Below are 27,689 nucleotides of genomic sequence, written 5' to 3'. Positions count from 1 at the left end.
GTTGACGGAGGTTAAACCTCCCTACGTTAATTTTCTTCACAATTAAGTTTTATTTCTTCAAAATTATTTAACACAATTTTAAGTGAGTAGAAAAAGGAATCACAACAAAAATTACGAAAAGGCAAAACTAATTTAAGAAACCAACCCATCCGATGCGGATATTCTTTCACCTCACAAACCAATTGACCCAATTCAACAGAGTGCAATTTCATAATGCCTGTAAGCATATAAATACTTTGCTAAGGGCACACAAATCTTGCTTAAACAGAAACTGGTTACCAGTAAAAAATTCCATAAGGTTAACATTGATCTAACTCATGTCCCACTTATGATTTGCTCAGCAAAGCAATTTGCTAAGCAGTATTTTCTGCTTAACAGCTTTATGAAATTGGGCCCAGATGTCATCACCTGCAATAAATCTTGGTTGGGGGGAGTCAAATTACCAGTTTGTTACTGTGCAGTGCGCATTGCACGCAGTTAGACACACATCTGTCTTAACATGCAATTTGACTTCCAAAACGTAACATCACAGCAAGGGGTTTATAGCAGGACAGATAAGCCATTTATAGACTACAAATTCCGATTTGACCATGAAATTAAATTTGTGGGTCCAATCAGAATTCATGTAGTATTACTTTTGGTCTGAAACTTCCAAATGAATATCTTGATTCTCTGCCCTTTACAAAAAGAGAAAGACCTTCACCTGAATTAAAACTAAGATCTGTGTTTTATATCATAATACTTACATAAACCTGTTACTTACTTGAAAGTCTATAAATTTATGGTAAATATATTTACAAATGTACAATTCTGGTGAAATTAAGAACAATTTCGTCCATGACTTCTATAAGCCGTTTAACAAAGTGTTTGAAGATATAGATCTAACTGAATAGTTTCAATTATACTAACAAAAAACATGTCATATTTAATTTGAACTTTGACCCTCATTTGTATGACAACTAAAGTAACTTTTATACAGTAATAACATAATGTATTCACCTAAACAAACGAAAAAGAAAACAGCACATGCAAAATGACAAATAAATAATACACATCAGCAGTATCTTTTAGGACTTAAGATTTTTGAAAGTTTACGCATCTTATTTGAATTGCGACTAATCATAATTTACCTTCTCAATTCGAGTACCCTCCCTCCACTGACCCCCCCCCCACCCTTCCCACCTTACATTTCTTGAACTATTTGCACAAACTGAACTCCACCCAACTTTTGCCAATGTCCCAAACTGCCTCGCAGGGTGCCTTTACAAGGCTATTAAAAAATCTAATCAAGTACAAGTTTTTACCTCATATATTCACCCACACCTCTGACCCCCACCCAGTCCCTGACCCACCAAAACAAAAACCCCAAAACAGCCACCTACTTCATGATCCTCATTGTCTACTCGAGACACAGTTTCCAGTGTCATGCAAGTCTCCAGTCTAACATTACAAACCTTCCTCACATTTAACAGATGTTAAATTTTCGTTTTGCATCGTTGATAAAGAATATTAATTTTGGTTTTACCCTTACACAGATGTGTGTTGGCATGTATACTCAGTACTTTCCCAAAGTTCTGTGAAAAAAAAACACTGTCATATTACTCGGGTGGGATTTGAACCCACAACCTTTGCATATCTAGAGCAGTGTCATACCAACTAGACATCTGAGATTGACACCTTCCTCTGGTCTCAACGAATTATAGCCCGTCTTAGGTGAGGTTTTCCTTTAAGGTTTTGGAGGCTTTAAAACCTCTTGAGCCTCCTCCCAAACTATTCCTTAAATGTTTTCATCTTCTGCAGGAAAAACTTCTCCAGGACGTCCGCACATTGGTAGAAAGAGGAATCTGAGGGATTGTAGTAGCGACAATTGTCAAAGATCTTGCTGATGTCAGTGTTAAATTCATGCAGCTTGGTGTAAACTTTCTTGGTCAGGTTCTCGTGAATCGTGGCGAGGTCTGGATAAAGGAACAAAGACAATCAGATTTTAGTTTCTTTTTTCTTTACAAAGAGGGTCAGAACTTAACATTTTTGTTCTTTTCCAGGGATATATCAAAAAAAGGATTTCTTTAAAAAAATATGGTAATACATTGACATAAAGCCCGTTTCGAATCTCCTGTGGCTTTGAGGAAATTAAGTGGTTTCACTTTACCCATACACAAAGAAGAAAGAGATTTGATTATCAGGGCTCAAGTTTGGGAGAGGGGTAATCTACAAGACTGAATGGCTTTGTAGCTCACCATTTTAACTGGACCAACATTTATTTTACAAGACCTGCCGTCGATTTCACAAAACTCTTCTCAACTTAAGACTAATCTAAGGACTAAGGGCGAGTCCCAACCCTGCACTGTAGCATGCAGAACTTAAGATTAATCCTAAGTTAGGACGAGTTACTCGTCGTTACTCGTCCTAACTCGAGATAAGACGAGTCCTAACTCTTTGTGAAATCGACCCCAGATTCAACATGAGTTGAACAAGCACATAGAGAAGATCTATCTAACTTGTCATGCTACTACGATATTCAACATAACTGAAAGATATATCTGATTCATTGCCTACATTTTTCACAGAGACACTATACAATGGGGTTTTACTGTTATTAGTCAATTGAAATACACAAGACCGACGACCTTGTCCAGTTGTGATTTTATTGGCTCAAAACTAAAAGTACTTGCCTCTGGCAGGTGGTCTAGCGTTAGGTATGAGCCCTGATTATGTTTTTGTTTCCCTTTTTTATTAAAGGCAGTGGACACTTTTGCTAATTACTCAAAATAATTATTGGCATAAAACCTTACTTGGTGACAAGTAACGGGGAGAGGTTGGTAGCATAAAACGTTGTGAGAAATGTCTCCCTTCGAAGTGGAGTACTTTTCGAGAAAGAAATAATTTTCCACGAATTTGATTTTGAGACCTCAGACTTAGAATTTGAGGTCTCGAAATCAAGCATCTGAAAGCACACAACTTTGTGAGACAAGGGTGTTTTTTCTTTCATTATTATCTCGCAACTTCGATGACCGATTGAGCTCAAATTTTCACAGGTGTGTGATTTTATGCATTACATGTTGAGATACAGCAAGTGAGAAGACTGGTCTTTGACAATTACCAACAGTGTCCAGTGTCTTTATCACGTCACAATAGCAGCGTCACAATAGCATGTTTGCGTAGATTCAAAGGCATTTCATTGCAGATCACACAGCGTTTCACAGCAATAATTCTCGCACAAACGCACACATATAATCATTTCGGAGAGGGGTGTGGTTTTTCTGTTTGTCTTACCCATGGGTTCTTTGATGATGTCATAGTAGTCTGGTGCATCAAGCTCACTCACTGGGTCTAGGAATGGCCAACCCATCTTATGGCTCTGAAAACAAAACAATGCCAACAGGCTTGTATTAGTACAGGGTACAAGACCAATCCGTTGTGGATGTCCTGACAAAATTATTTTACACGGTTTATAGATAATGATGGTAAAAGGCTTCCCTTAGAATATTACTTGCTGAGGTGCTTTAGTTTTAGAGAAACGAGTAAAAACATGTCATGAAAATAATGTTTGCCTCAGGAAAAACACAAATTTTTAAGTATGTACATCATATTTATGAGACTCTCCTGAAACATTGCTCTGTGATTTTCTTGACTTGACGACTAATGAAGCTGAAAGTTCTACAGGTAAATAATATTACATACATCTTCATTCACAGTGAGTAGGGATTCATGTCATGGCCGAAAACTTGATAAACAAAAGGTATAGAAACCCTTTAAGACTTAGGCCGTGTCCGAAACGACGACTTCGGCTACAGCTACGTCTAGATCAGCGCGTCTACCAGTGTTGAAGAATAGGCAGACGCGCGCGATCTAGCCGTAGCTGTAGCCGAAGTCGCCGTTTCGGACACGGCCTTAGTGTCTTACCTGTAGCTGGCGGACGACTCTTCTGAGTTGATCATAGTCCTTGCTCTCCAGGGTTCGCTGATGGACCTTCTGGGACTTTGCCGACTTACAATTTGGACAGATGTAGTTCTCGATGACCTCTGCCTCTCGCTGGGAGATGTTGACACAACGACCGTGGAACCAGTCATTGCAGCGATCGCAACCGATGTAGAACCTGCAGAAGATGACAGAGGGAAAATCATTTTAACTAGTCTAGATTTAAAGGCACTGGACACTATAAGTAATTACTCAAAATAATTGTTAGCATAAAAACTTGGTAACGGGCAATGGAAAGCTGTTGATAGTATCAAACATTGTAAGAAACGGTGCCCTTTTTGAGAAAGAGGTAATTTCTCACTCAAATATTAAACGGTTTCAGCTGAAGACTTTTACTATGCAAATGAAAGCACACAAATTTGTACAAACAGGTTTTTTTTTCATAGCTCAAGATAAGACTAGTCTTAACTCTTTGTGAAATCCAACCGTGGTCAAACAGACAACAGTAAACACTCACTGTGATTCATCGTAAGGCTGTCTGCAGAGACAGTACAGGTCTTCTTCGTTCTCTTGCCGGCGTGTATTACACTCATCGCATATGTAGTCATTCAGGCCCTCAGCCATCTCTTCAGAGATATTGACGCATGCACCGTGGAACCAGTTCTGGCACATGTCGCAGCCTATGTAGAATCTTTAAAACAAAAATGCCACAGTTTTTTTTTTATCACAAGACTCAGAAAAAGTATACAATGGTTAAAACACATTGGTGTATGGATTAGACCAATTAATCAAAATAATTATCAGCATAAAACCTCACTTGGTAACGAGTAATGGGGAGAGGTTGATAGTATAAAACATTGTGAGAAACGGCTCCCTCTGAAGGGATGTAATTTTCGAGAAAGAAGTAATTTTCCACAAATTTGATTTCAAGAACTCAAGTTTAGAATTTGAGGTCTCGAAATCAAGCATCTGAAAGCACACAACTTCGTGTGACAAGGGTGTTTTTTTAAATTTCATTCATATCTCGCAATTTATTCAGAGCTCGAATTTTCACAGGTTTGTTATTTTATGCATATGTTTAGATACACCAAGTGAGAAGACTGGTCTTTGACAATTACCAATAGTGTCCGCTGTCTTTAACCTTTATTAATTCATTGCACCAGTGTATAGATGAAACCAATTGAGAGTCTTAACCCCGATTCAAAACCTAACGTTTATTAAGTCGTTGCAGATTCTGCTAACTTAAAACTGCCTCTAGCTACTAGGCAATGTCTGTGTTCTAGTGGTAAGACATCTAGGTTCAAGGTTCAACCTAAGTTGTAGGTTCAAATCCCACTCAGGTAATATGCTTGGGAGCATAATGAGTACATCAACGCATCTTTTAAAGGCAGTGGGCACTATTGGTAATTACTCAAAATAGTTATTAGCATAAAACCTTACTTGGTAACAACAAGTAATGGGGAGCAGTTCATAATATAAAACATTGTGAGAAACGGCTCCCTCTGAAGTAACGTAGTTTTCGAGAAAGAAGTAATTTTCCAAGAATTCGACTTTTCCAAGGTCTCGAAATCAAGCATCTGAAAGCACACAACTTTGTGTTTTTTCTTCTCATTATTTTCTCGCAACTTTGACAACCAATCGAGCTCAAATTTTCACAGGTTTGTTATTTTATGCATATGTTGAAATACACCAAGTGAGAAGACTGGTCTTTAACAATTACCAATAGTGTCCAGTGTCTTTAATACAATTTTAAGTATCTATGGTGGAAAAGATCTGTGATCTAGTGGTAAGACATCTGCTTCAGAATTTAAAAGGTTGTAGGTTCGCATCCCACTCAAATAATATGCCCAGGAACACAATTAGTATATCAATGTAACTTTTAACATGATTTTTAATTATTTATGGTAGGATGCAATCAAGGCAGTTGTAGTCTGAGACGTGTGCATCTCACGGTTGCCTTCTCTGTGACTTGAACATCTCTCAAAATTGATAAGGCGCATTTATTGTTAGAAATGTTATTATTATAAGTATTAGTATTATCATTAACTATCTTACTTTGCAGCATCGTAGGGCTTCTTGCAGACGCAGTACAGCTTCTCCGGGTCTTCCTCTTCCATAACATCTTGTTGACGTCTATCCTGCTTTTCGTGTCTCTCCTCCTCCTCTACCATAATGGACTGTTCCATCTTCTCCTCCGGCACTCTGGCAATCTCTCGGACCACTTTCGTCTTCTCCTTGGTCGCTGATTTGCTCGGCTCTCGCTTGGTGTCCTTCTTGGAGCTGACTTTGGGCGTTGGTGAGGTGTGGATCAGCTTCTTCTTCTTGGGTTTGGCAACGTCCGTGGGTGTTTTCTTGGGGGAGTCCTCTGTTTGTTTGCGTTTCTTAGTTGCCTTATTTGTTTGCTTTATGTCATCCTAGATTTGAAGAATAGTTTAAAGTGTAAATTCATTTGTAGTAAGGTGAAAACAAATTGTTGTTTTATCTTAAACACTAAAGACACAAGTGGACTAGATTGAAGGATTGAGGGAATATGCACCAGTAAAAAAGTTTCAAAGGGATATAGTACATGAAAAAGTATTGTTGGAATGGCTCTTTGTTCTACATCTCAGCAAATGAAGAGTGTATGGGTAAAAAACAAGCCGAAAGTCTGGATTCACCCTCAACACCCTGTGTATTTGTACAACACTGCCTGCGATGGATATCAGCGCTTTAAAATTTTCCATTCTTATTATTAAAAACTAAGATGTTTCGGGAAAACTTTAAGTGATCTAAGTACCTGGGCTTCCTTCAACATGTTCTGTTCCAGTAGCTCTCGCTTGGCCAAGATCTCCCTCTTGAGGGCCTCCTTGTGTTTGTAGAGGAGACCCACCATCTTGGTTGAGGCAAGTCGCTGCTTCTTGTCTGCCTGGGTCTCCTCTTTGCGTTTGCGCTTGAGGTTCTGCCGTTCTTCCCTCTCGACACGATCCAGGAGACTCTTCATCACTTGCTGACAAGACAGCATCCTGACGAAAATTACAACGGTGAATAATCTCGGATAAATATTTTTCATTTCAAATGGTTTCAAATTCACTGATTATTCCCAACACAAAATTTAAATACATTGCTATAAATAATCTTATTAGTAGGAGGAAAACAGCTCTAAGAGAATGCGGGGTGTCCTGACCGAGCGGATAAGAGCACCGAACTTAAAGTCTGGTGTTTCTGTTCAGCAGAGTGTGGGTTTGAGTCCCGGTTGTGACACTAGTAACCCTGAGCAAGACACTATAATTGATTCTCCCCACTCTGGGGTAAATGGCTACCATTGAGGGTCAAGTTGGTTCTTGTGATTTATTTAGCTTAATAGCGCATATTTGTTGCACAGGCTGTATTACTCCCCAGGGAGCTGAGATGGTTTAATGAATTGATTAATGGGCCAGAGAACAGGGGTAATGATGTTGGATGCGCTTTGAGACGCCTTTTGGGTGTGATAATTGCGATATAAAAACCGATTATTACTGTTAATTTTACTGTTTGTTTTACCTCTGGTGGTCAGCCTTCTCCTGAGGGCTCATGAGGCGCTGCTTTGCTCGCAGCGTCTCAAGCTCAGCCGCCTCTCGGATCTGTTGCTGCTGCTTGGCCATCTCCCGCTGGAACTGCAACTGCAGGTGCTTGTCCTCCACTTGCATGTTAGCGATCTGCTTCAGCTGCTCCTGGCGTTGGGCAATAGTCTGCAGCTGCTGTTGCTGCTGCTGTTTCTTCTGCTGCTTCTGTTGCTGTGTGAAGAGGGGGAATTACAGTATGGTTTGAATAAAGCTTTTTCAATGATCAAAATTTACTTTGAAAATCCCTTTGGAGTAGATTGAGGATTTCGCCAAGAACACCCAGTCTCATCATGAGCACCCGTACCAATCCTATCAACTCGTAGCTACTATACGGTGTAGTACAGAAATGGTTCACAACCAATAATGATGGGAGTATGCTTGTTTGTTTTGGGAATTTTAACCTAGGGGGGTGGGGGGGGAGGGACAAAGTGAAATTTTGGGGGTTTGAATGTTGCACTTGAAAGGTTTATGTTTGTTGATTCCGACCGGGTTATCAAAGATGTACCTTTTTTTAGTCAAGCATTTATGTGTTTTCAAAAATTTCTGTTAAGAATTCTGTCATCTGATGACCTTGATGAGGGTATTGCATTACTTAACAACTTTGAAAAAGGAAAAACTTTGTTTTAAACCGTACTTTATTTTATGTGTAAATACCTTTCTCTGTGAACTGGAGGACTTTTTGGAAGGCGACTTCGGTGTCACAGGCTTGGGTGTCTGTGCTTTCAAAGACTGCTGCTGCTGCAGTTGTATCTGCTGCTGTTGAGCTACCAGTAACTTCTGCTGCTGCAGCGCCACCGCTGCCTGGGAAGTGAGCTGTGCTGCAGGCTGGACCTTGGTGGCCGGTGCTACTACCGGGGTGGTGGTGGCAGGGGCTACCTTGGCCTGGGGTAAACTGATCTGGTGGGCCTGGGTTTGTTGCTGTAGAGCTTGGATGGTGGCTTGGATGTTGACTGGCTGGGGAACCTGGGACTGTTGACCTGCAATGTGAATAATAATATAATAATAATTTATATTGATTTATATTTTGCCCATTCCATAAAATGTACACTAGCGCATAACAAAATAATTTGAAAATGGTTGAAAAGCTAACAACTGGTAAAAGCAAGGAAATACCACAATCCCAAAAAATGAAAACACAAGACCCTTACAGGACTTCTCAAACAAAACAGCTTGGATTCTTCTAAATTAAAGAATCACTAGATTTGTAAAGAATGGCTACTGCTGGATTCATATTCTTACAAGCATCTATCAATTATTATTTTATGAGGGCATCAGGTTGACTCAGTGGATTTCTTTCCCTGCCTTTCACCTCTGTGGACCCCGATTGGAATCCTACCACAGAAGCCTTGTATGTGGATTAGATTTTCAGTCCCTACCCAATGGCGTGGATTTTCCCCCATTTAGGGTTTTTTTTCTCCCAAATCTAAAACTTAATTTTCTTTTTTGATGTAATTAAAATCCTGTTATATTGTCCCTTCCGCTGTAAGATATGTAATCAAATAGGTAAACAAACATAACGAGTGCAAAATTCTGTGTTGCGTTACAAAGAAACAGTCAACTGTAAAACTTAACATTAGTTGGTGATACTGATATGACCCTTTTGTATGATTTGACCTCAGTCTGTGTTGGCTCATGAATATTTATGAGGTATAGTAACTGAGCTGGGCCCAATTTCACAGCACTGTTTTCAAATCACAAAAATTAGCTAAACTACTATGTCATATATACAGTTTGTGACAAGTATCCTGCTCATTTCTGCTTAGCAGACAATTATTAAGCAATATTCTCTGCTTAAGCAGCTCTATGTAATTGGGCCCTGATGGAAATCTTAAACTGACCTGGAACAGTTGCAGCGTTGGGCGTCAACACAAGTCTCTGCAGAGTGGTTCCCTGTCCCGTCGTCGTCTGAATCAACTGGGCAGCAATCATCTGCCCGGTACCCTGCACCTGAACCTGAGCTGGAGTGATAACAAAGCGCTGTCCCCCGACCATAACCGACTGTGCCTGGGCGGTGAAGACGTGTGCCTGCCCGGAGATCTGGGTCTGGGTGGGGGTGACTGCGGGGGTGGTGGTGGCTCCGGGCGTGGTCGTTGGGGTAGCCGTTCGGATGATCTGGGTGGAAGCCGGTACCTGGGTGGTTAGTTGGACTGCTGGTTTACTACCGGAGACTACATTGGCAGCCTTTTGTAAATTGGGAAAAAAAGGAAAATGAAATAAAATAGTTTCTGGGAATCTGCTTTGGAAAAAAACGATACGAAATGGAGCTTTTAAACTGAGTTCAAGTAAAGCAAATTGTATAAGACTTTTATTCCGTAATATCGCCTCTAGCCATCGGGCTAGCTCGCTGGTCTTGTTTTTCATCAATTTTTGAGGGGAAAAAAGAAGAAAACTACAGCACATTGTTTTCAAGAGAGTCATGTAAATTATCTGTATATGCTAAAATATTATTCATGAATTGTTTTGCACAATTCTCAAAAACTACAGTACCTCAGCAAGTAATATTTTAACTAAAGCTTTCTAACATCATCATCTTTAAACAATGTAGGTTTTATGCAAATCTGTGGAAGTTTGTGTTTTGTGTCATACAAAAAGTAAACAGAGCATACTGGCTACACACCTGCCCTTGTGCCATAGTAGTGACTTGACCGACACCAGCCTGGGTTGTCCGGACGTACAAGGTCCGCCCAGTAGTCCCAGCTATTTTGGGCGTGACCGCTGCAACCTTCGAGGTGGAACCTGCATACGTAGGGAAGCGATTGGCGTTGACCTGGAGACCTCCTGCTGTCATGATTGTAGGGGTGCCAACTAATACAAGAACAAGAAATGTGTTTAGTTATAAATTTGACTGGCTAAGAGGAACAATTTCCTTTTGCAAAGTTCAATTCCATTTAGAAACTCAAAGTATACATGAATTTTTTTGGAAGTGTCACCAAGGCCAAGACCGGGGCAACAGATGTCATGCATGGCCTCCGTTGTAATTCCAGGCATGGATGGGATCATCTTTTTAAAACTCCAAAGACAAAGTATGTATAAATTTGTTTAAACAATCCATTTCTACATTTGAAATTACAAACAAATTGCTGATTGACAAACAAATTTGACATTAAATCTTTAAATTGCGGTAACACCATACGTTTATCTACTTGCCAGGTAGAGTATGTTCTTCGGAGGAGACTTTGTCTTGCTTTATATTCTAATACCGCAGAGTAGACTTCTGGAATTCAGGAGACTTTTTTTTAAAACTACTACCTGGGCGGAAGGTTGAAAATTGACCGAGACTACTACTTTAGCTTGACATTTAGCCAACACTGCTTTAACGTTTCCCGTTTCACTTACCCGTTGCTCCAGTAGAAGCGAAGACAAACTTGGTTGGGTTCGTCGTCACCTTGAGCTGACCCGGTTGAATCTGGAGGAGCTGGGGTCCAGACAGGCCGCCCCTTTGCACCTTGACCACATTTTGGGCAACGTCCTTGGCGCTGATCACCTTCTTAGGTGCCTGCTTGCCCGAAAGCATCGTGCCCCCTCTGCCCTTCCTACTGGGGGTGGAGGTGATTGAGGTTGTTGAGATCGTGATAGGCGCTAGGATACGCTGGGTGCCCTTGATGGTAGGTGTGGCCGAGATGATAGTTCCAGACGCTGGGGAAGGAGCAAGCTGTTGGAGTCTCTTCTATCAAAGACAAAACAAAACCCATAAATGTTATTTCTCAGTACAACCACTTGTTTTTTTTCTTGTAACATGTTTAGTACCGAGCGGTTGGGTTTGACTGGGCAAAAAAAGAAAGTTGAAATAATAAACCAAAAGGGATACTAACTAGATATATTTCAACTCCTGAAGAGGAGATTTCTCCCAAAGACAAACAGAATGTACTGTTTAAAATGTTGAGACCAAACCGGCTCTTTTTAGAGCCAACACTTCCTCAAAAGAGAATTATTACATGGCTGTACCTTCACAAAAAAAGCCTTCAGGCTTGAAGTCTTGAGTGAGAAATTTCCTCTCTCTCAAAAACTTTGTTACTTTTGGGGGAGCCGTTTCTCACAAAGTTTCATACTACTAACACTTCTCCATTGCTCATTACCGAGTAAGTTTCTAGTTATTTTAAGTAATCATCAAAAGAGTTCAGTGCCTTTAAATGGCGATGGGGGAGGTTTAATAAATGTGTGTACCTGCTGTCCAGATTGCCTGGTGTTTTTCAGCTGTTCTTCTAACTGCTCTTTGACCTGTTGTGGTGTACTGACCGTCGATGATCCCCTGGAGCTAGAGCCATGCTTGGAATCCTTGGCCTTGTTCTGCTGCTGCTGTTTCTCACGAGCCAATTTTTTCATTCTGAGGAAAAAAAGTTATTGTACCACAGGTTTAAATTTTTATTTTATTTAGATTGAATAAAAACGAACTTCGCTGAATAAAACACAAACTTCAACTCAAAACATTCTGAACAGCATTCTCTGCTCAATCCCCTCAAAAAGACGAGCAGAGTTATACTGTTTGACACTTCAAGACCACACCGGCTCTTTTCAGAGCCAACACTCTCTCAAAAGAAGAATTATTACAAGGTTCTACCTGCAAGTTTTCTATTATTTATGGGTTATTCTTATCCTTCACACCATGCAAAGCTTCATACATTACTTAAGATTATTGTAATGACTTCAGAAGAAGGTGGGTCAATTCATAATCTGAAGGACAAGTAATTTGTTTTATAGTGAGTGCGTCTTGCGGTCTCAGAGGAGATCTTGCTCTTTATTTGATTTGTCTTGCCCACTATCGTAATGGAGGTGGATTTCCTCTGAGTCCGTGTGACGCATACTTTTTTGCGAATGTTTGTAATGCAATTTTTACTCCACTTGCTTCTTTTTTTAACTGTTGTGTATATTAAATCAAATTGCTATTTCTGCTCATGTTTTTATTCTGTATTATAATATATTTGACTGAAGCGCGGTTCATACGTCCTGTGAATACAAAGCCAATTTGACATCACAACTACCCTTTCGCAGCGATATTCGCAAGTGCGTTGAGCTGAGTTGAACTGCTACGAATATTTGTTGCGAATTTTTTGACATCAACATTCGCTTCGCATTCGCAGGAAGTATGAACCAGGCTGAATTAAGATGACTTATAAATATACATATTCATGAAGACTACAAACCTCTCGCCATACTGGATAATCTCCCACAGTTCCATCTCTTCCTCCCTGACCCACGTCTCAATAACCTGAGGGCCCTTTGGCTTGATCGGCTCTGGCGGCTTCATGGGCGCCGAGCTGGAACGCAGACCCGAGCGCTGGGGTTTGTGAACAGCTGAAAGAAAAAATGTTGGACAGGAAGAGTTTAGACCTTATTGGCAACTTATGGAGTTAAACGTTTTATTAAGAGCCTCGGGGAACAGGGCTCAATTTCATAGAGCTGCTAAGCGCACATATTTGCTTAGCATGAAAATTCTTAGCATGAAAATTCTTCCATGATAAAAACAGGATTACCAGCCAAATTTCCATTTGTTGTATGTTGCTTCATACTGGTATTCAGCTGTTGCTTACTTGTCCTAAATTCACGTGAAAATTTGGTTGGCATTCCTGTTTTTTCCATGGGAGAAATTTCATGCTAAGCAAATCTTTTTGCTTAGCAGCGCTATGAAATTGGGCCCTGTAGCCTCAGCCCAAGAGGGCATGATATTTGGTCCTTGGAAAAAAAAGGAGGAACATTATATCAAGTACAAGGGCTGACCTACATGTAATTATGGTGTATTGTTTGTTGCTTCATGTTTATTCATTCGCTTAGTCATAGCCAAGGAATGTAGTACACTGGTTCCTGTGGGTCTTTTTTATAATCTTGATTCAGTTGTTCACAAGACACCATTCTGTAAGGAGTTGTTTTTAAAGAGAGATAGTTTTTGTACAGCGCTGGCTGCTCGCGGTTTCCACTGTTGTAAGAATGGGATAAAACACATTATCTTCATCACAATGTTGTTTCCAGACTTGATAAAGAACTCTCTGTGTCACACATGGAAACAACTAAAGTTCAGAGAAAAATTATCATAATCAGTGTTGTGGCCATGGTGGGCAGTGCCGGGCACGCCTGACCAGAACTAACACATTTCCCCCAAGACTCTGAGCAAAATACACTGTGCCACCCAGCACAGGTTTCCTCAAGATTGCACGTCAGCAATTATAGCCTCCATAACTAAACATGAACAATTTTGTTGAACCGCTTGCCCTTGGTCGACTTAATTGGATTTAGAGCCCACCCACCACTAAAATTAGTCTAGCTACAACACTGATCCCAATAATCGCAATCAACTTACCTATTTCTTTGTCATCCTTGCCCATCGGAGAGAAGATCTGCCTGATGAGATACTCCGACCTCAGCCCAGACGGTTGGATGTCTCTCTTCTTGCAGATCTCCGTGGTTATCCTCTCCTCCTCCGTCTCTATAGAGTGCGAGATCCCATGAAGAGGTTTCTGAGACATGTCCTCCCACCTGATGCTCGCCCACAGGATATGCAACATCAGTCCCACGGCCGAGAAGGAGCTCACCGTCTGAAGACGATACCGCCAGCATATTCTGAAGGTTGGCCTTGGAGAGGGGTACGGCCAGTAGTCACCGCAGTTCTTGAAGTTGTAACTGAATCCCTCCACTTCGTAGCGACCCCCTCTGCGGCAAAGCTTCTTCAGCTCATGCGGGGGCAGTATAAGGATGCTCTTGAGCTTGCTGCGGGTCGCAAACTTGCGACACATTGGGAGGGGCTTGGCTATTTTCTTCTGGGCGGCTTTTCGAGCTGCGTTTTGAGGCGACTTGGTGGTGAGGCGGTAAGGGTCACAGACCCTGGGTCGTTTTGGCATATCCCTGGGATTCTTCAAGTTCTCTTCGATGAATTTGATTTTCTCGTTGATATCGGCGAATGAGATACTTATGCCGCCAACCGAGGCAGCCGAGACTGTTATAGTTGCATTGGATTTTGAACTGGATTCTTTGGTCATGAAAAGCGAGGAGGTTGCTTCGGATTTAGTTATCGTCCTGGTGAACGTGGAGACCTTGGACTGTGTAGTTCTCATTACTGTACTTGTTGCCACTGGAACTCCATTATTAGCAGTTTGTACTTTTGTACTGTCTATGATCTCCTTAAGGGTCTTCAGGGGCTTTGGTACGGGCTTAGGTACAGGCTTAGGGACTAATGTTGGAAGAGAGGCACTGAGACTGTTCTTAGAGGGGATGGCGGTGGGCAGGGTCTTTTGCGGGATCGATGTTGATGTTGTGGAACCTTTCTGCGCATTAGCACTTACAACACCTTGTTGGGAGATATACACCACCTTGGGTCCAGATGGGCCTTGCTGCATTATCCCAACCCTTTGCTGGTGCTGCAGCGGTGAAACTCCCTGCTGAGCGATCTTTGGTAAAATTGACACATTCCCCTTGCCGGACTGCACAAGGTTTGACGTCACTGGCTGCACACCTTGGACTGATGAGGAAACAGTTTGTTTGGCAGTTGTTGCTACTGCGGTATTGACACTCTCCAAGGTCTTACTGCCTTGGGTAATGTGAACTGTCTTTTGTGGGATCTTTGATTGTTCCTTCGAAATGACCACGCCACTAGCAAGTTGGGATATCTTTTCACTTATCAACGAATTGCCCTTGGCGTTTGCTGGTTTCTCATTGAGCATTGAGTCTGTGGTGTTTTGAGCCTGAGCTGAATTTACCACTTCCACCTTTTGGGTGGTCACTGTTGGCGCACTGGTATGTGGGGTCTTACAGACAGTGGTGTTGGTTGAAACTGGAGCAGCTGGCACAGCCGCTACAACAGCCTGCAAGCTTGCGTCTTTTATCAGCGCCGTGTGTTGAAAACCTAACGAGTTTGAGACTTGCTTAGGTTGTTGATGGGAATTAGTTATATCATGTGTCACTTCCCCCACAACTGTGTTTACCCTCTCTTGATTATTTGTTTCAACACTTGGTGTTGTTTCTTGCTTGACGGTATCCGGAAGATTTTGATCACTACCAACTTCGACAGGAACCTGCGCGATTTCATTTGATGCAATTGGTTTTTCGCTCGTTGGGGTTTCCTTCTGCTGTTGTGCGTCATTAGCTGCGGTGGTAGAAGGCATGACGGATGCCTCACTTACAGGGAGAGATGTTTTGTTTGGGGATGTGGAAGAGTTTGTTGTCTCTAGGACTCTACTGCTCCATTCAACAGGAACTTTGCCCTCCACTGCCTTCGGGGTGCTGTTGTCAACAAGAGTTTCCTTATTACTATCAACTCTTTCAGCAGACTGGCCATCCTGTGTTAAAATTTTACGGGAACTCTCTTCAGCAGCAATAGACTCGAAGGATGCCGCAGGATTTTCCTCTTGTTTGACTGCAACATTCATGCCGCTGTCACCTCCGCCACTTAGTTGACTGGATGTGTGGATCTGCTGAGAAATATTTTCCTCAACCGAGGGTTTGTGAGGAGTTTGTAGGTTCTCTTTCAGGGAAGAAAACAAGTTCCGTTCACTGTTGACGCTTTCTGGATGTGGAACTGAAGCTTCACAGGAGATTTCCTTTGATTCCTCGACATCCATAGGTACCACAGGATCACCTACCGATGGTCGCGTTGCATTTTGGACAGGTTCAATTTTAATCGAGGCTTCAACATTCGTAGGCACAAGTATACTCTTTCGTTCTAAACCATCCAGAATGTTTGACTCCTTTTGCGATTCCAAAAAGTTTACTTTGTCAGAGAGTCCTTTCTCCAAGTCTTTAAGATGGGAACTAGCGACAACAGTTTCACCTGTGGTGCCCGTGTTTTGGTCTGAGTTATTGGCAAGTGTCTGTGAGGGTTTGGTCACATGAGACTGTAATGAACTTTCTCCGACATGGTTGATTTCCTTACTATCTCCAGCAGCAAGTGCATTTTGAGCAATTGTAGGTGACGAAGAAGTGACACCTTCTTTTGCAGCTTGATCAACGAGCTTTAATTTCCCTGTCTGACTTAACTTAAACACTTGGAGGTTTTTGTTGTCAGGCTTTTCAAATCCCTCTGTGAGAGTCGGTTTGGAGGAAGAAAAATCGACCTCCGTGTCCTTCTTGGTGCACACGACCGGCAAATTGTGCTGGGCATCGTTTATAACAGCTGCAGGAGGATCGTCCACTCTGGACAAACATTTCATTTGGCTGATACCATCCTCCCCACAACTGTTGTTCACATTTTGAGGTGATGGATTTAAAATATTGCTTGAAGTAACTGGGCATGAAACGGGTGGTTTGTCCAGGGCGACAGACTTTTCATTTGTTTCTTGCGAAGGATCGGATTTCAGAGCTGCTGCTGTCGCCGTAAGTTTTTTAGGTGAGGAAGTCACATTCGGTATACTACTAACACTGGCCAACATATTCTCATAAACGGCCTGATAAGAAGGAGGTACCTTGGAAGGACTTTGAGTCGGGGGCTTCTGTGATTGAGGAAAAGAGAGGGAAGCAGCCATTGGTTTTGAATTATCCTGAGAAGACGATGGTATTGCTAGTGATGGTTGGTTTGTAACGGCAGTTGGTGCTGCTGGTAAGACAGGTGTATTCAGCTTGGTCTCACTCTTCTTTGCATCTATGTTATTAACAGAAACAATTTGACTTCCTGTTTCTGTCGACTTACCTCCCTGTGATGGGGTAGGCCCAACTGAGATGCCACCCACTGTTGCAGTGGGTGTTCTAATTGGTGAAGACAATTGCGGCATAGTTTTCACAGCAGCTGAACTGCTGTCTACCGGTCCAACTATTGGCTTTGCATTGGCCAGCTCAGAACTTAACTGAGGTTGCTTGACAGAGGTTGCCTGGGGACCACTTTGAACTACAACTACTGTGCGTTTTACTTCAGAGCTCAGGTCTTTCATAATTGGTGCTCTGTTCTCCTGCTTGACTACTAAAGGTTCCGATTTGAACGCAGTAGACTTTGCCTTGATATCCTCTTTCCTACTATCCAGAAGCACCTTTAGCCTGTCCTTCTCCTTCAAGATCCGCTGGTAGGTTTCATACTTCTGCACATGAGACTTGTGACGTTCAATGTCAGCAGCTTCCTGCTTGACCCTTCTGTCCAAGAACCCCTCTAGCCGTGAGCGGTAGGCGATCTTACGATACAGTGTATGGTTCTTCAGGCCTTCACTGATGTCAACGTTGTCCCAGTTTGCCTTCAGAGCTGGTCTACCAGATGTGGTTGCTGTTTCCCTGTCCCGTTTCTGAGACTCCACTGTTATTATTTGCTCTGTTATTTTTTGCTCTGTTTTCTTCTGCTCTGTAACTGGAATCGGTTGGCTGGTTTTCGAAACCTCATCCAAGGCTCCTTCACCTGGGGTTTCTTTACTCGCTGTTACATCCATTGGTTCTACTGCTTCTTTACTCTGTTCCACAGTGTCCGAGACACCTTCCTTCTTGCTGCTTGGCTGCTCCTTCTGCAGAGAATCCGAGGTCTTCTTAGCAGGTTCTGTTGTGCTTTCTCCTACCTCCATAGATTCTGCCGTCTTGTCCTGATCAGCAGAAACCGCTGGTTCCTCCTCTTTGACGCTTGGAGGTTCCTTTGACGTCTCAACAGTAGGCTCTGGTGAAGGTTGAACCGACTGCTCCTTTGCAGACTCCTTAGATACATCCATAGCTTCAGGCTCCTCAGCATTGCTAGAAACACCGAGATTGTCCTCCTTGGTTTTTGAAACGTCTGCAGGTGCTAGATCCTTAGCATCCTTTAATGATGGATCTGTTTCTTCCTCTGATGGAGCTTTCTGTTCTTCTGAGTGATTTTTCTGTTCCTCCGAGTGAGCTTTCTGTTCCTCTGGATGAATTGTTTGTTCTTCTGACTGCTCTGTTTGTTTCTCTGAGTCAACTGTTTGTTTTTCCGGTCCATCTTTTGGCTTTTCCGAGTCAACTATTGGTTCCGAGTCAACTGTTTGTTTTTCCGGTTCATCTTTTGGCTTTTCTAAGTCAAATGTTTGTTTTTCTGAGTCAACTATTTGTTTTTCCGAGTCATCTGTTTGTTTTTCCAAGTCAACTGTTTGTTTTTCCAAATCAACTTTTGGATTTTCCGAGTCAACTATTAGTTTTTCCGGTTCATCTTTTGGCTTTTCTAAGTCAAATGTTTGTTTTTCTGAGTCAACTTTTGGTGTTTCCGAGTAATCCATTTGTTTTTCAGAGTCAACTGTTTGTTCCTCTGAATCGGCTTGTTTAGCAGCAATTTCAGCTGATGATCTTTCTGCAGTATCCATGGGAACAGGCGAGTCCTCTCGTACTTTCTCTTCAACGTCCTCCAAAGATTCTTTGATTGGTTCATCTTTCTTTTCTTTGTCCTTCAGATCTTTGACCTCGTTCTCAGATTCCACACTAGCCTCTGTTTTGTCTGATGACTCTTTCATTTCAACTTCGGCTGTTGAAGCCGTTCTGTTCTTTCCCCTTGCTTTGCCGTAGGCGTGTTTTATGACTGTTGTTTTCTGTTGCGCTAGGTCTTTTTGTCCCTGGATGCCATGTTTGTAGTTTAGTTCCTCTCCAAGTACATGCTCTGGGTGAGGTAACAAAAAAGTGGGAAAGATGGATTATAGACACATTTCTAATACAATATATACAGCTTTGTTGTCCGGTTTAAACCAGTAATCGCTGGAATTTGTTTTTGCAGGCAGAAGGAAACCTGATAAATCAGGTTTTCAAAACTCTCCATGGATGCTTTCAGCATGTAACAGTCATGCCATTTTTTTGCTTATGCTATTCTATTACAGGCATCCTCCAGAGGCAATCGGAGCATACTGATCAAAACCTTGAGTTGTCAATCAACAGTTTTTTTCAGAACCAACACTACTCAAAAGAGATTTACACATGGTGCCTCCGCAAACCTCATCTAATTTCAAATCCTACTTCAGTTACCTATATAAAATACTGTGTGTGCCTGTGAGAAGGGTGAGAGGATGTAGTTAAAAAGCAGGATAGTTCTTTTCAGAACTGAGAAGTCTCCCAAATTCCTGAAAAATCTATTCCCTGGTAGTATATTATAAAGTAAGACAGTCTGAGACACATGGTGTTACCACAAACCAAATATATACAACCAGGGAGTAAAGTAACAATTTGTGTACATACCGTCACCGTAGGCCTTGATGCTACGTATCAGACTGACTCTAGCTGGGCTAGGGGGTGGCAGAGTTCGATTTCTCCTGGTGGAGCTGACCCATGCCCATCCATCACCACCAACGATACGGTACTCTTCTCCTTTCATCTTCCACACCTGAAACAAAAAACAAATCACACTCCAGTTTTGAAATTTCATTATTTGTGGAATGCATCTGCGGGCCTGTATGCTTCGTATTTGAAAGTGCAAGGGCAGCAAGGCATTCTCTCCTTGGTAAACGGCACTCTATGAGGAAATTGTAGATTTCTACTGTGGCATTTCAAGGGCACCAAGGCGATGACCAGGGGGCATTGAGGCAATCGCCTTAGTTGAGTGAAGTATCAGGCCTGCTGCATAATTATAAAGGGTTAACTTCTGAAATAATTCTGTAGCTGCAGTCATTTCAGCGTTCTCCCTAGACAGGATTCTGCCGGCCAAATGCTGGTTAAAACACCAAGATGGTGGGGGTGGCTAGTTAAGAGTTGAAAAGCATCCAGTTTTAATTCCCCAGTGTGGGATAATAAAGTTCTTATCATATCTTATCTTATCTTATCTATCAACATAAATTATGAAAAAGCTGGGGCACTAGTGAAATAATAAGATAACTGGTCCAGCTGGCAACTTATTGAAAACAACAAGGCCAAACCCAGGACTTGAAATCAAATTCACAAAAATCATCTTGTAACACCATTTCGAATGCTTCAGATTGCACAGTAGGGGGCTTTCATTCGCAGGAAGTATGAACCGGGCTTTAGCGAGATGAAAAAGTAATAGATAGAGAGAGAGAGAGCTAGCGTACCATGTGCTTGATGGGGAAGGTGTACTTGACCCAGCGATTGTTGGGATTCTTGTAGATGTCATCCTCCTCGTCCTTCCTCTTCTTCTCTTGCTTCTTCTTCTCCTCTTTTTCCAAAGCTGTGGTCCGGATCAGCCTGATGTGTCCCAGGCCATCTGCCCAGACCGGGGTGTACAGGACAGGCTTCATGGCACACTCCAGGATGGAGAGGGCAAGGGCAAACTCCTGCGGCTTGTTGCACATGTGGACGGCCTTGATCCAGTTGTTGCGGTGGACGGCCCAGTTGGAGTGCATTAAGGGTGCCTGGAGTTAAAATCAATGTTGAAAGATTTTCTTGTTAAAGTCAGTAAAACACTGATTCTGCAAGGCTGTTTTTTAAGCCATTGGACACTTTCGGTAAACAGTATTGTCCAAGGTCCACACTTCGGGTATCACAACTTCTATATAAAATAACAAACCTGTGAAAATTTAGGCTCAATCGGTCATCGGAGTCGGGAGAAAATAACGGGACAACCCACCCTTGTTTCCGCACGTTTCATGACATGTGTTTAAAATAAATCCGTAATTCTCGATATCGAGAATGGATATTGTTTTAATGTTTTCTCAAAAAGTAAAGCATTTCATGAAATATATTTCAAGAGAAGTCTTTCACTATTACCTTCTGTAAACCCTGTAAATTATTTGTAAATCTTTTTTTTCTTTTTTTTAACCGAAAGGGTCCAATGGACTTTAAGCAGAATTATCTGCTTAACAGCTTTATGAAATTGGGCGTAAGGGGCTTTGATAAGTTACCTGGATTTGACTCTCAAGCTGCGTTATGGTGAGCCTCAGTGTGGATACGATCAGCTGCTTGTTCCCATACACCGTGCCATTCCATCGCAGCTTCTCCGAGCTGTTCAGGCTGAACTTGTGGGCAATGTACCTACGCCGGTCGCGGTCCTCGGCGTGCTGGGGTTTGTTCAAGGCCAGGTTGTTACTGCTGTACTGGTTCTTGTAGAGTTTGTAGTTGCCCTCCATGCCCAGACGGAACATCTTATCTGGGTTCATGCTGCGGGTCGTTACGGTGGAGACGGTCACCTGTAATTGACATTAGAAGTGGAACTTTTAATTAATTTTAACAACATCCCCCCCCAAAAAAGCCAAATATACATTTATATTTCTCACAGGCTCAATGTAAAATTGTGATGTTTCAAGACAAAAGGGATTATGCATCAATATTTGCTGTTTTGATTCAAAGAATGCCTATTAGACGTGGAGTACGCACACCAAAATTCCCTGCTAACTCATGAAAAACACTTGAAGCTTGGAATTCCCTGCTTCCGTAAGCGCCAATTATTTGCGTACCATGATTGGGCACAGGTTTGAACAAATAATCTCATTTGTGTTACGGTTCCCGGCGAAGTACACTATTAAGGTATTGATTGGATATTAGTTGACAAATAGGGGCCTTTAAATGATTGTTAAAATTGCATTCAGAATCGGAAAAAGACAAACCTCCTTTTGAGTTTCCTCCTTCTTGATTTCCACTTTCTTAATCTGCCCCTTAGCGTTGATCACAAGACAAGAGTCCTCTTTCATGGTCTTGCTGGTAAGGGTTATGCCCCCAGGTGACGTCTTGGTGGCGTAGGTCAAGAACGGAGTGGTCTTGGGCGGGGGTGGTTTGTAGTTGGGGTTGCGGGATCGAGTCATGATGCCTATCTTGGCAGGCGTCTTGCCGGAGGAATCCTCCTTCTCCTCACCGTCTTTGGCTTGACTCTCCATGGCTTCAGGGTCCTTGTCTTGATCTGATTGCGAGGAGTTTGTTCCCGCTTTGGTTTCCTCACCGTCCGCCTCTTTGCTGCTGCTGTTTTCACCAGTATCCATAGGTGTGCCTTGGCCATCACCTTCTTGACTCAACTTAGGGGTTTCCGTTGCAGAGGTTACTGCGATTGTTTTGACTTGGGTGACCGATGTTGTCGTTGTCGTTACAGCGGTCTCCGTGGTGACAGCTGTGACCTTCACACTGCTATTGCTGCTTTCAGTGTCTGATGTCGTTGCGACTTCCATCGTCTCAGTCACCATTTTACTTTGTGTCACCGTCGTGGACGAGTGAGTGGTCTGCTCTGTGATGGACACAGGGACCTCAGACTGGTCGACATGAATGTCCTGACTAGTTTCCTCTGGGCTTTCCTGTTTAACTTCACCTTCTGATCTCACATCACTTTGTTTTACAGTGTCAACATCAAGTTCCATAGGAGAACCTTCAGAGTCGTTCTTAACAGTCTCTTTAAGGTCATCACCTTTTTCTTGATCTGTCTTTGTCTCAGAAGAAGCCTGGGAACCTTCAGGCAGTTGTGCCTCTTCAGCCTGACTGTCAGCCTGAACCAAACAAGCCTCCTCCTTCAACGGTTTTGCTTCCCTTTCAATCTCTGCCTCCTCACCCAGTCTCTTCTCTTCCGCTTTCCTCCTGTCACTTTCCTCTTCAGTTATTTGCTCCTTTTCTTGTGCGATAAGATTTTCTTCTTCCTTTTTCCTCTTTGCCTCTTCTTCCTCCTCAATCTTCTTACGCTCTTCCTCCTCCTTGGCAGTCCTCGCTGCAAGGATTTCATCTGTAAAATAAAACAATAAGATCAGTTTGAATGATATCTGTTTGTGTGTTTGTTTTTCATTTTTCACTGTATTCTTTTATTTCTTGTAATACGCAGTTATTAATATAGATATTGCATAATATGAATGTCCGTTTTATTATTTTTGTATTATCTTCAGGGGCGAGAGTCACAAAAATGACAAAAAAATGATGAAAGTCAGATCCAAATCTTTAGGAGATTTTAAATGTTCAGGCCTGGAATTTTATCCTTCAACACATTCAAAGGGCAAGGCCATTTTCATTTTGCAAAAGGCACTTCCAAAGGACTTTTGAAGGGCACAAAGGCCAAAACCAGGGGCAACAGAGGTCATGGCCTCCGTGGCCTGCGTGTAATTCCAAGCCTGGATGTTGGCTTTCCACGTTGATGAGGACCCTAGAGTTAAAGATTCCAATGAGCTTTGGAACAGTATCCTCAGTGTTAGAGAGGTATATCAAAATGCTGGATTTCTTCACATCTAAAGAAAATAACAGGCAGAAAAACAAAACCATCCGCCTTCAGATGAATATTTGAATATTTTTTACAACCCTCCTGCATTTTTCTTAAATATATAGCAGATCACTGCACATACTATACAAATAGGATTCGGTGCGAACAATTTACTCTGGACCACAGGCTCGATCGAGGCCAGTGATTTTAGAATCAGGCCAGTAAACTTGTAATTTTTTACTTCAATAATAATACCACAATGGGTAATTAAAATCTTTAACTAAAACAACATGGGAATTTTTGGGAATGAACAATTCTGGTGCAGTGAAACTTTTGAGGTACAAGCCAAGTGAGAATATTGGTCTTTGACAAAGGCGTCCAATGCTTTTAAAGGCAGTGGACACTATTAGTAATTGTCAAAGACTAGCCTTCACAGTTGGTGTATCTCAACATATGCACAAAATAACAAACCTGTGAAAACTTGAGTTCAATCATCGAACTTGCGAGATAATAATGGAAGAAAAAACACTCTTGTAACACGAAGTTGTGTGCATTTAGATGGTTGATTTTGAGACCTCAAGTTCTAAATCTGAGGTCTCGAAATCAAATTCGTGGAAAATTGCTTCTTTCTCGAAAACGTTGGCACTTCAGAGGGAGCCGTTTCTCACAATGTTTTATACTATCAACCTCTCCCCATTACTTGTTACCAATCAAGGTTTTATTCTAATAACTATTTTGAGTAATTACCAATAGTGTCCACTGCCTTTAACAAGTAAATGTGCAAACTGTTACTTTCTTTGTTTTACATACCTGCAGCTCTCTGTAGCTCTGACCGCTGGTTTCCACGAGCGCTATTGGTCAGCACTGCAGTCTTATCCACATGATCTGTGATCTCTAGCAGGGACTCCTGAATGGCTCGACACAATGCCCCTTCCCATTCCAGGGGGTCAAGGGTGGATATGAGCTCTTCTATCTGGGGCTTGCTGCTGTAGTACCATATCTGGTCCTCACCCTCCCTGTGGAAAATAAACAACAACAATCATAAATATCATGGTCACCTTTATTTCATTTAAAGTGTGTTTTAGAGTTGTCCAAGTTTGCATTTAACTTGACATAACCATGCCCGAAGTTTGGTCATGGGGAAAACAGGCCGACAGGGCCTTGAATTTCATCTTTGAGAAGGCAAAGCTATTTTAATTTTTAAGATCTTTAAGTCTTTTACAAAGGTAAAAAGCCAGAATGAATAATTCACCAAGTTGAAAAATAAAAGATTTTGAAACGGTCTAATTAGCTATTTAAAGGTATAGTTAGCTTACACAATAATACGTCGACAGAGATGCCAGTACTTCCTTCCGTGTCTGTCATATCCAAGTGGCTCATGACGAATCAACATCCCACTCTTCTCCACATCTGAGATACAATCATAGACCCCGTCTACACGGTGCTCCTTACAGACAGAGCACAGCCAGTCATCCTCGGGGACCTCAGTGAGAGGTGGGTCGACACACTCCAAGTGGTACACCGCGGTGCAGGTCTCACAACAAAGAAGATCTCCGAGCTTGTGGCAGGCCCGGCAGTGATCATCGTATGTGATAGCGCCCTCGCTCAATATCTCCTCCCGGACCTTGTTGGAGGCGAGGAACTGATCGCAGAGAAACTGGAGCACTTTTAGTTTGTCGGTTGCCGTGGCGAAAGGGTAGTTCTCAGCCTCAACATGAGGCAATACGTGAAGGAACTCTTTGTCACTCTCGATGTAGCATCGGACCAACTCCGGCCAGGTCATGCCGTCGAGGAAAATCATCTGGATGTTGATACTGTCACGGACATCGTGGGGTCCGAATGTTGTACTGTTGCCATCTTCCTCCCTCATGAGGGCCCGAAGGAGGCAGATGTGCGATTCAGCGAGCAGAGTGCACTGTTCCTCGCTGCTTAAAGCCGCACAGAAATCCTCAAATCGAAACGGGGACAGCCTCAGCTGCTGGTGAAAGTGTCTCAACACCTCATACACAGCAAACGCGGTCATTAGATCATTTCTGTCAATTGTCAGGTCATCGGCACTCTTGGGCAATTCCAAATGGGTAATGTCCTTCTCTTCTAGCCAGGATGGAGAGGGTGGGAGGCTCAATCTCAACTTGGAGCGCCTGCTCGGAGCACTGCTTGCCTCGCTGTATGAACTCTCCTCAGAGAATTCAGAAATGTTTCCCTCATCGTTGGACCCTGAACCTGAAGAACGCGACTCAAGGTCACTGTCTTCTTCCTCGAGCTCAAGCTCGTCTGGACTGCTGTCCCCCTCTTCGTCTGAGCTGAGTTTGGGCTTTTTAGCATGTTTTTGTTTTCGTCTCCCTGATCCTTTTTCACCCTTTGTTGATTGCACTTTTGCAACCCGTTCACTAGAAATCACCTCCTACATCACACAAAAGAAATAAAAGAAACAAATAAGTATTTTAAGCTCCAAGAACAAAGAAACAAATTACCAATTTAAATTGAACGCTCAACTTATTTGTTTACAAATTTTTGTACAGCTTTCAAAAACAAGTGTGGATAAACCAGCCTGTAATTTTCATCTGAAAAACAGATTGTGACAAAATATTTGACGCTTGAAAGCAAAACTGCATCAAGTTCAATGTATTATGTCAGGTACTATAGATTCTAGAACCTAAAACAGAATAAATCCAAATGATGCAGTATTGTCTAGAAAATGAGGCAAACCTCATTTGTTTGATGGAATATATGCAGGTTATTAAAAGATGGCCTTGATATTGTTACAGATTCAACACTTTCACTTGCTTTGCCCCCACCCCAAAAAAAATTAATAAATAAAACAAATCAATCAATCACTCAAGTCGAGGCAAGACAGCGGTATATCAAGCCTGCCCAGTTACTTTGGTCAACATGGCCCAAAAAGTTTCTCATTTTAGTAAATAATACTATATTTCTGTTCAACATGTAGCTAAACAGTGGATGTTGAATTCGGCATCTTTTATTTCTATAATTTCAATGTCCTCGTTAAGTTTTCATATTAACAAAAATAATTTCTAAGTCAAATTAGTGCCAAGATACTAAGTTTTCTTTTATAATATCTGGGTTACTAATTTGTTTAATACAACCTCAACAAACATTAAAGATATAATAAATATGTTTAAGTTGTTTACATGTTGCCATTATTCACCAAGTCGAGCTTAAGTTAAAAAGTGGAGGTGAAATTTGCAATCATGCATGATCTTATTACCTCCATAAAAAATACAATTATCCTTGTTATAAGTTTTTATATCAAAACAAAATTTAGTTAATTTGTTTAATATCTGGATTACTAATTTTTGAAACCAACCTTGTGAACAAATAATAATTTTTTTAATTAAGTCGTTCAATCGCTGTCGTTATCAAGTCGTGCTTAAGTTTAAAAAATCTAATCAAAATATTAACAAAAATTGCGTAAACGAATAAATCTGCAAATTCTGTTTTATGGATTGTTATGATCACCCTATCACCAGCATGTCCCTGGATATATTTACCTGAATTAATCTTTTGCTTTTTCTGGCTGCCTCCCTTGGCGTTCTGGGTGATTTGGTCACAGAACTTGCACCTCTACCTCTCCCCCTCCCACGGCCACGCCCACGACCTCTACCCCTGCCAGAAGTTGAAGATGGGGAGGACATGTAACTTGAGGCCCTACTCATCGGGGTACTGCACCTCGAGCTGGAGGGACTTCCACCAGGGTCCTCTTGATCACTGTCCCCGTTGCTGGCTGCTCCACCACGGCCAATGTTTCTTCGTTTGGCGGCAGGCGATGGTGTTCTTCCCGCTCCTCGACCAACGACACCGCTCATAATGGATTTCGGTGGTCTCCCGCGCCCTCGTTTCATCATTTTGCTCTGATTTTTTGGCACCGAACAGAGCAGCAGTATATTACCCGTGCGTTGAGATGGTTTCAGGGTCTGGATGCTTTACGGAGTGGCGGTATTTTGGAGTTTATAATCCCGCTTGCATGTTTAATCTACGGTCATCCGCCATTTTCCAAAGATTGACCACGTGACCTCATTTTCTTCTATTCTTTTACACAGCATCCCGCACTATTTTTTACTGTGATCAGAATGCATTCTTGTTTTTAATAACTCTTTCGAAAGTTCGCTCACTAAACAGCCTAGAAAAGTATTCTGCCAGCCGCGAAAACCACAGAAAGTGTAAAACAATCGCCTAAGACGTATATTTTACATGAAAATATGCACCGTACTATGATTGGTTGGAAA

At 42.0% G+C, this 27,689-nt stretch overlaps 1 protein-coding gene across 1 annotated transcript; it reads right to left on the bottom strand.

The window, feature by feature from the left end:
* Positions 1–1,587: 1,587 nt before the first annotated feature.
* LOC117292225 (nucleosome-remodeling factor subunit BPTF-like) lies at positions 1,588–27,622 on the bottom strand. The gene is made up of 21 exons (XM_033774193.1): positions 26,955–27,622; positions 24,759–25,846; positions 24,253–24,458; positions 21,884–22,977; positions 21,182–21,466; positions 20,393–20,692; positions 19,566–19,710; positions 13,792–18,996; positions 12,641–12,791; positions 11,664–11,823; positions 10,836–11,166; positions 10,117–10,304; positions 9,338–9,680; positions 8,154–8,476; positions 7,438–7,670; positions 6,695–6,920; positions 5,974–6,332; positions 4,436–4,609; positions 3,904–4,096; positions 3,274–3,358; positions 1,588–1,955 (listed from the first exon to the last, which is right to left on the bottom strand). Exons 1-21 carry the CDS (start codon positions 27,306–27,308, stop codon positions 1,771–1,773), a joined length of 11,628 nt encoding a protein of 3,875 aa, XP_033630084.1. The 5' UTR covers positions 27,309–27,622; the 3' UTR covers positions 1,588–1,770.
* Between the last annotated feature and the right edge of the window lie 67 nt (positions 27,623–27,689).

The sequence above is a fragment of the Asterias rubens genome, chromosome 7 (assembly GCF_902459465.1).
Source record: "Asterias rubens chromosome 7, eAstRub1.3, whole genome shotgun sequence".
Classification (NCBI taxonomy): Eukaryota; Metazoa; Echinodermata; class Asteroidea; order Forcipulatida; family Asteriidae; genus Asterias; species Asterias rubens.
Note: the sequence above shows the minus strand (reverse complement) of the source record. Positions and strands in the feature narration are given on the sequence as shown.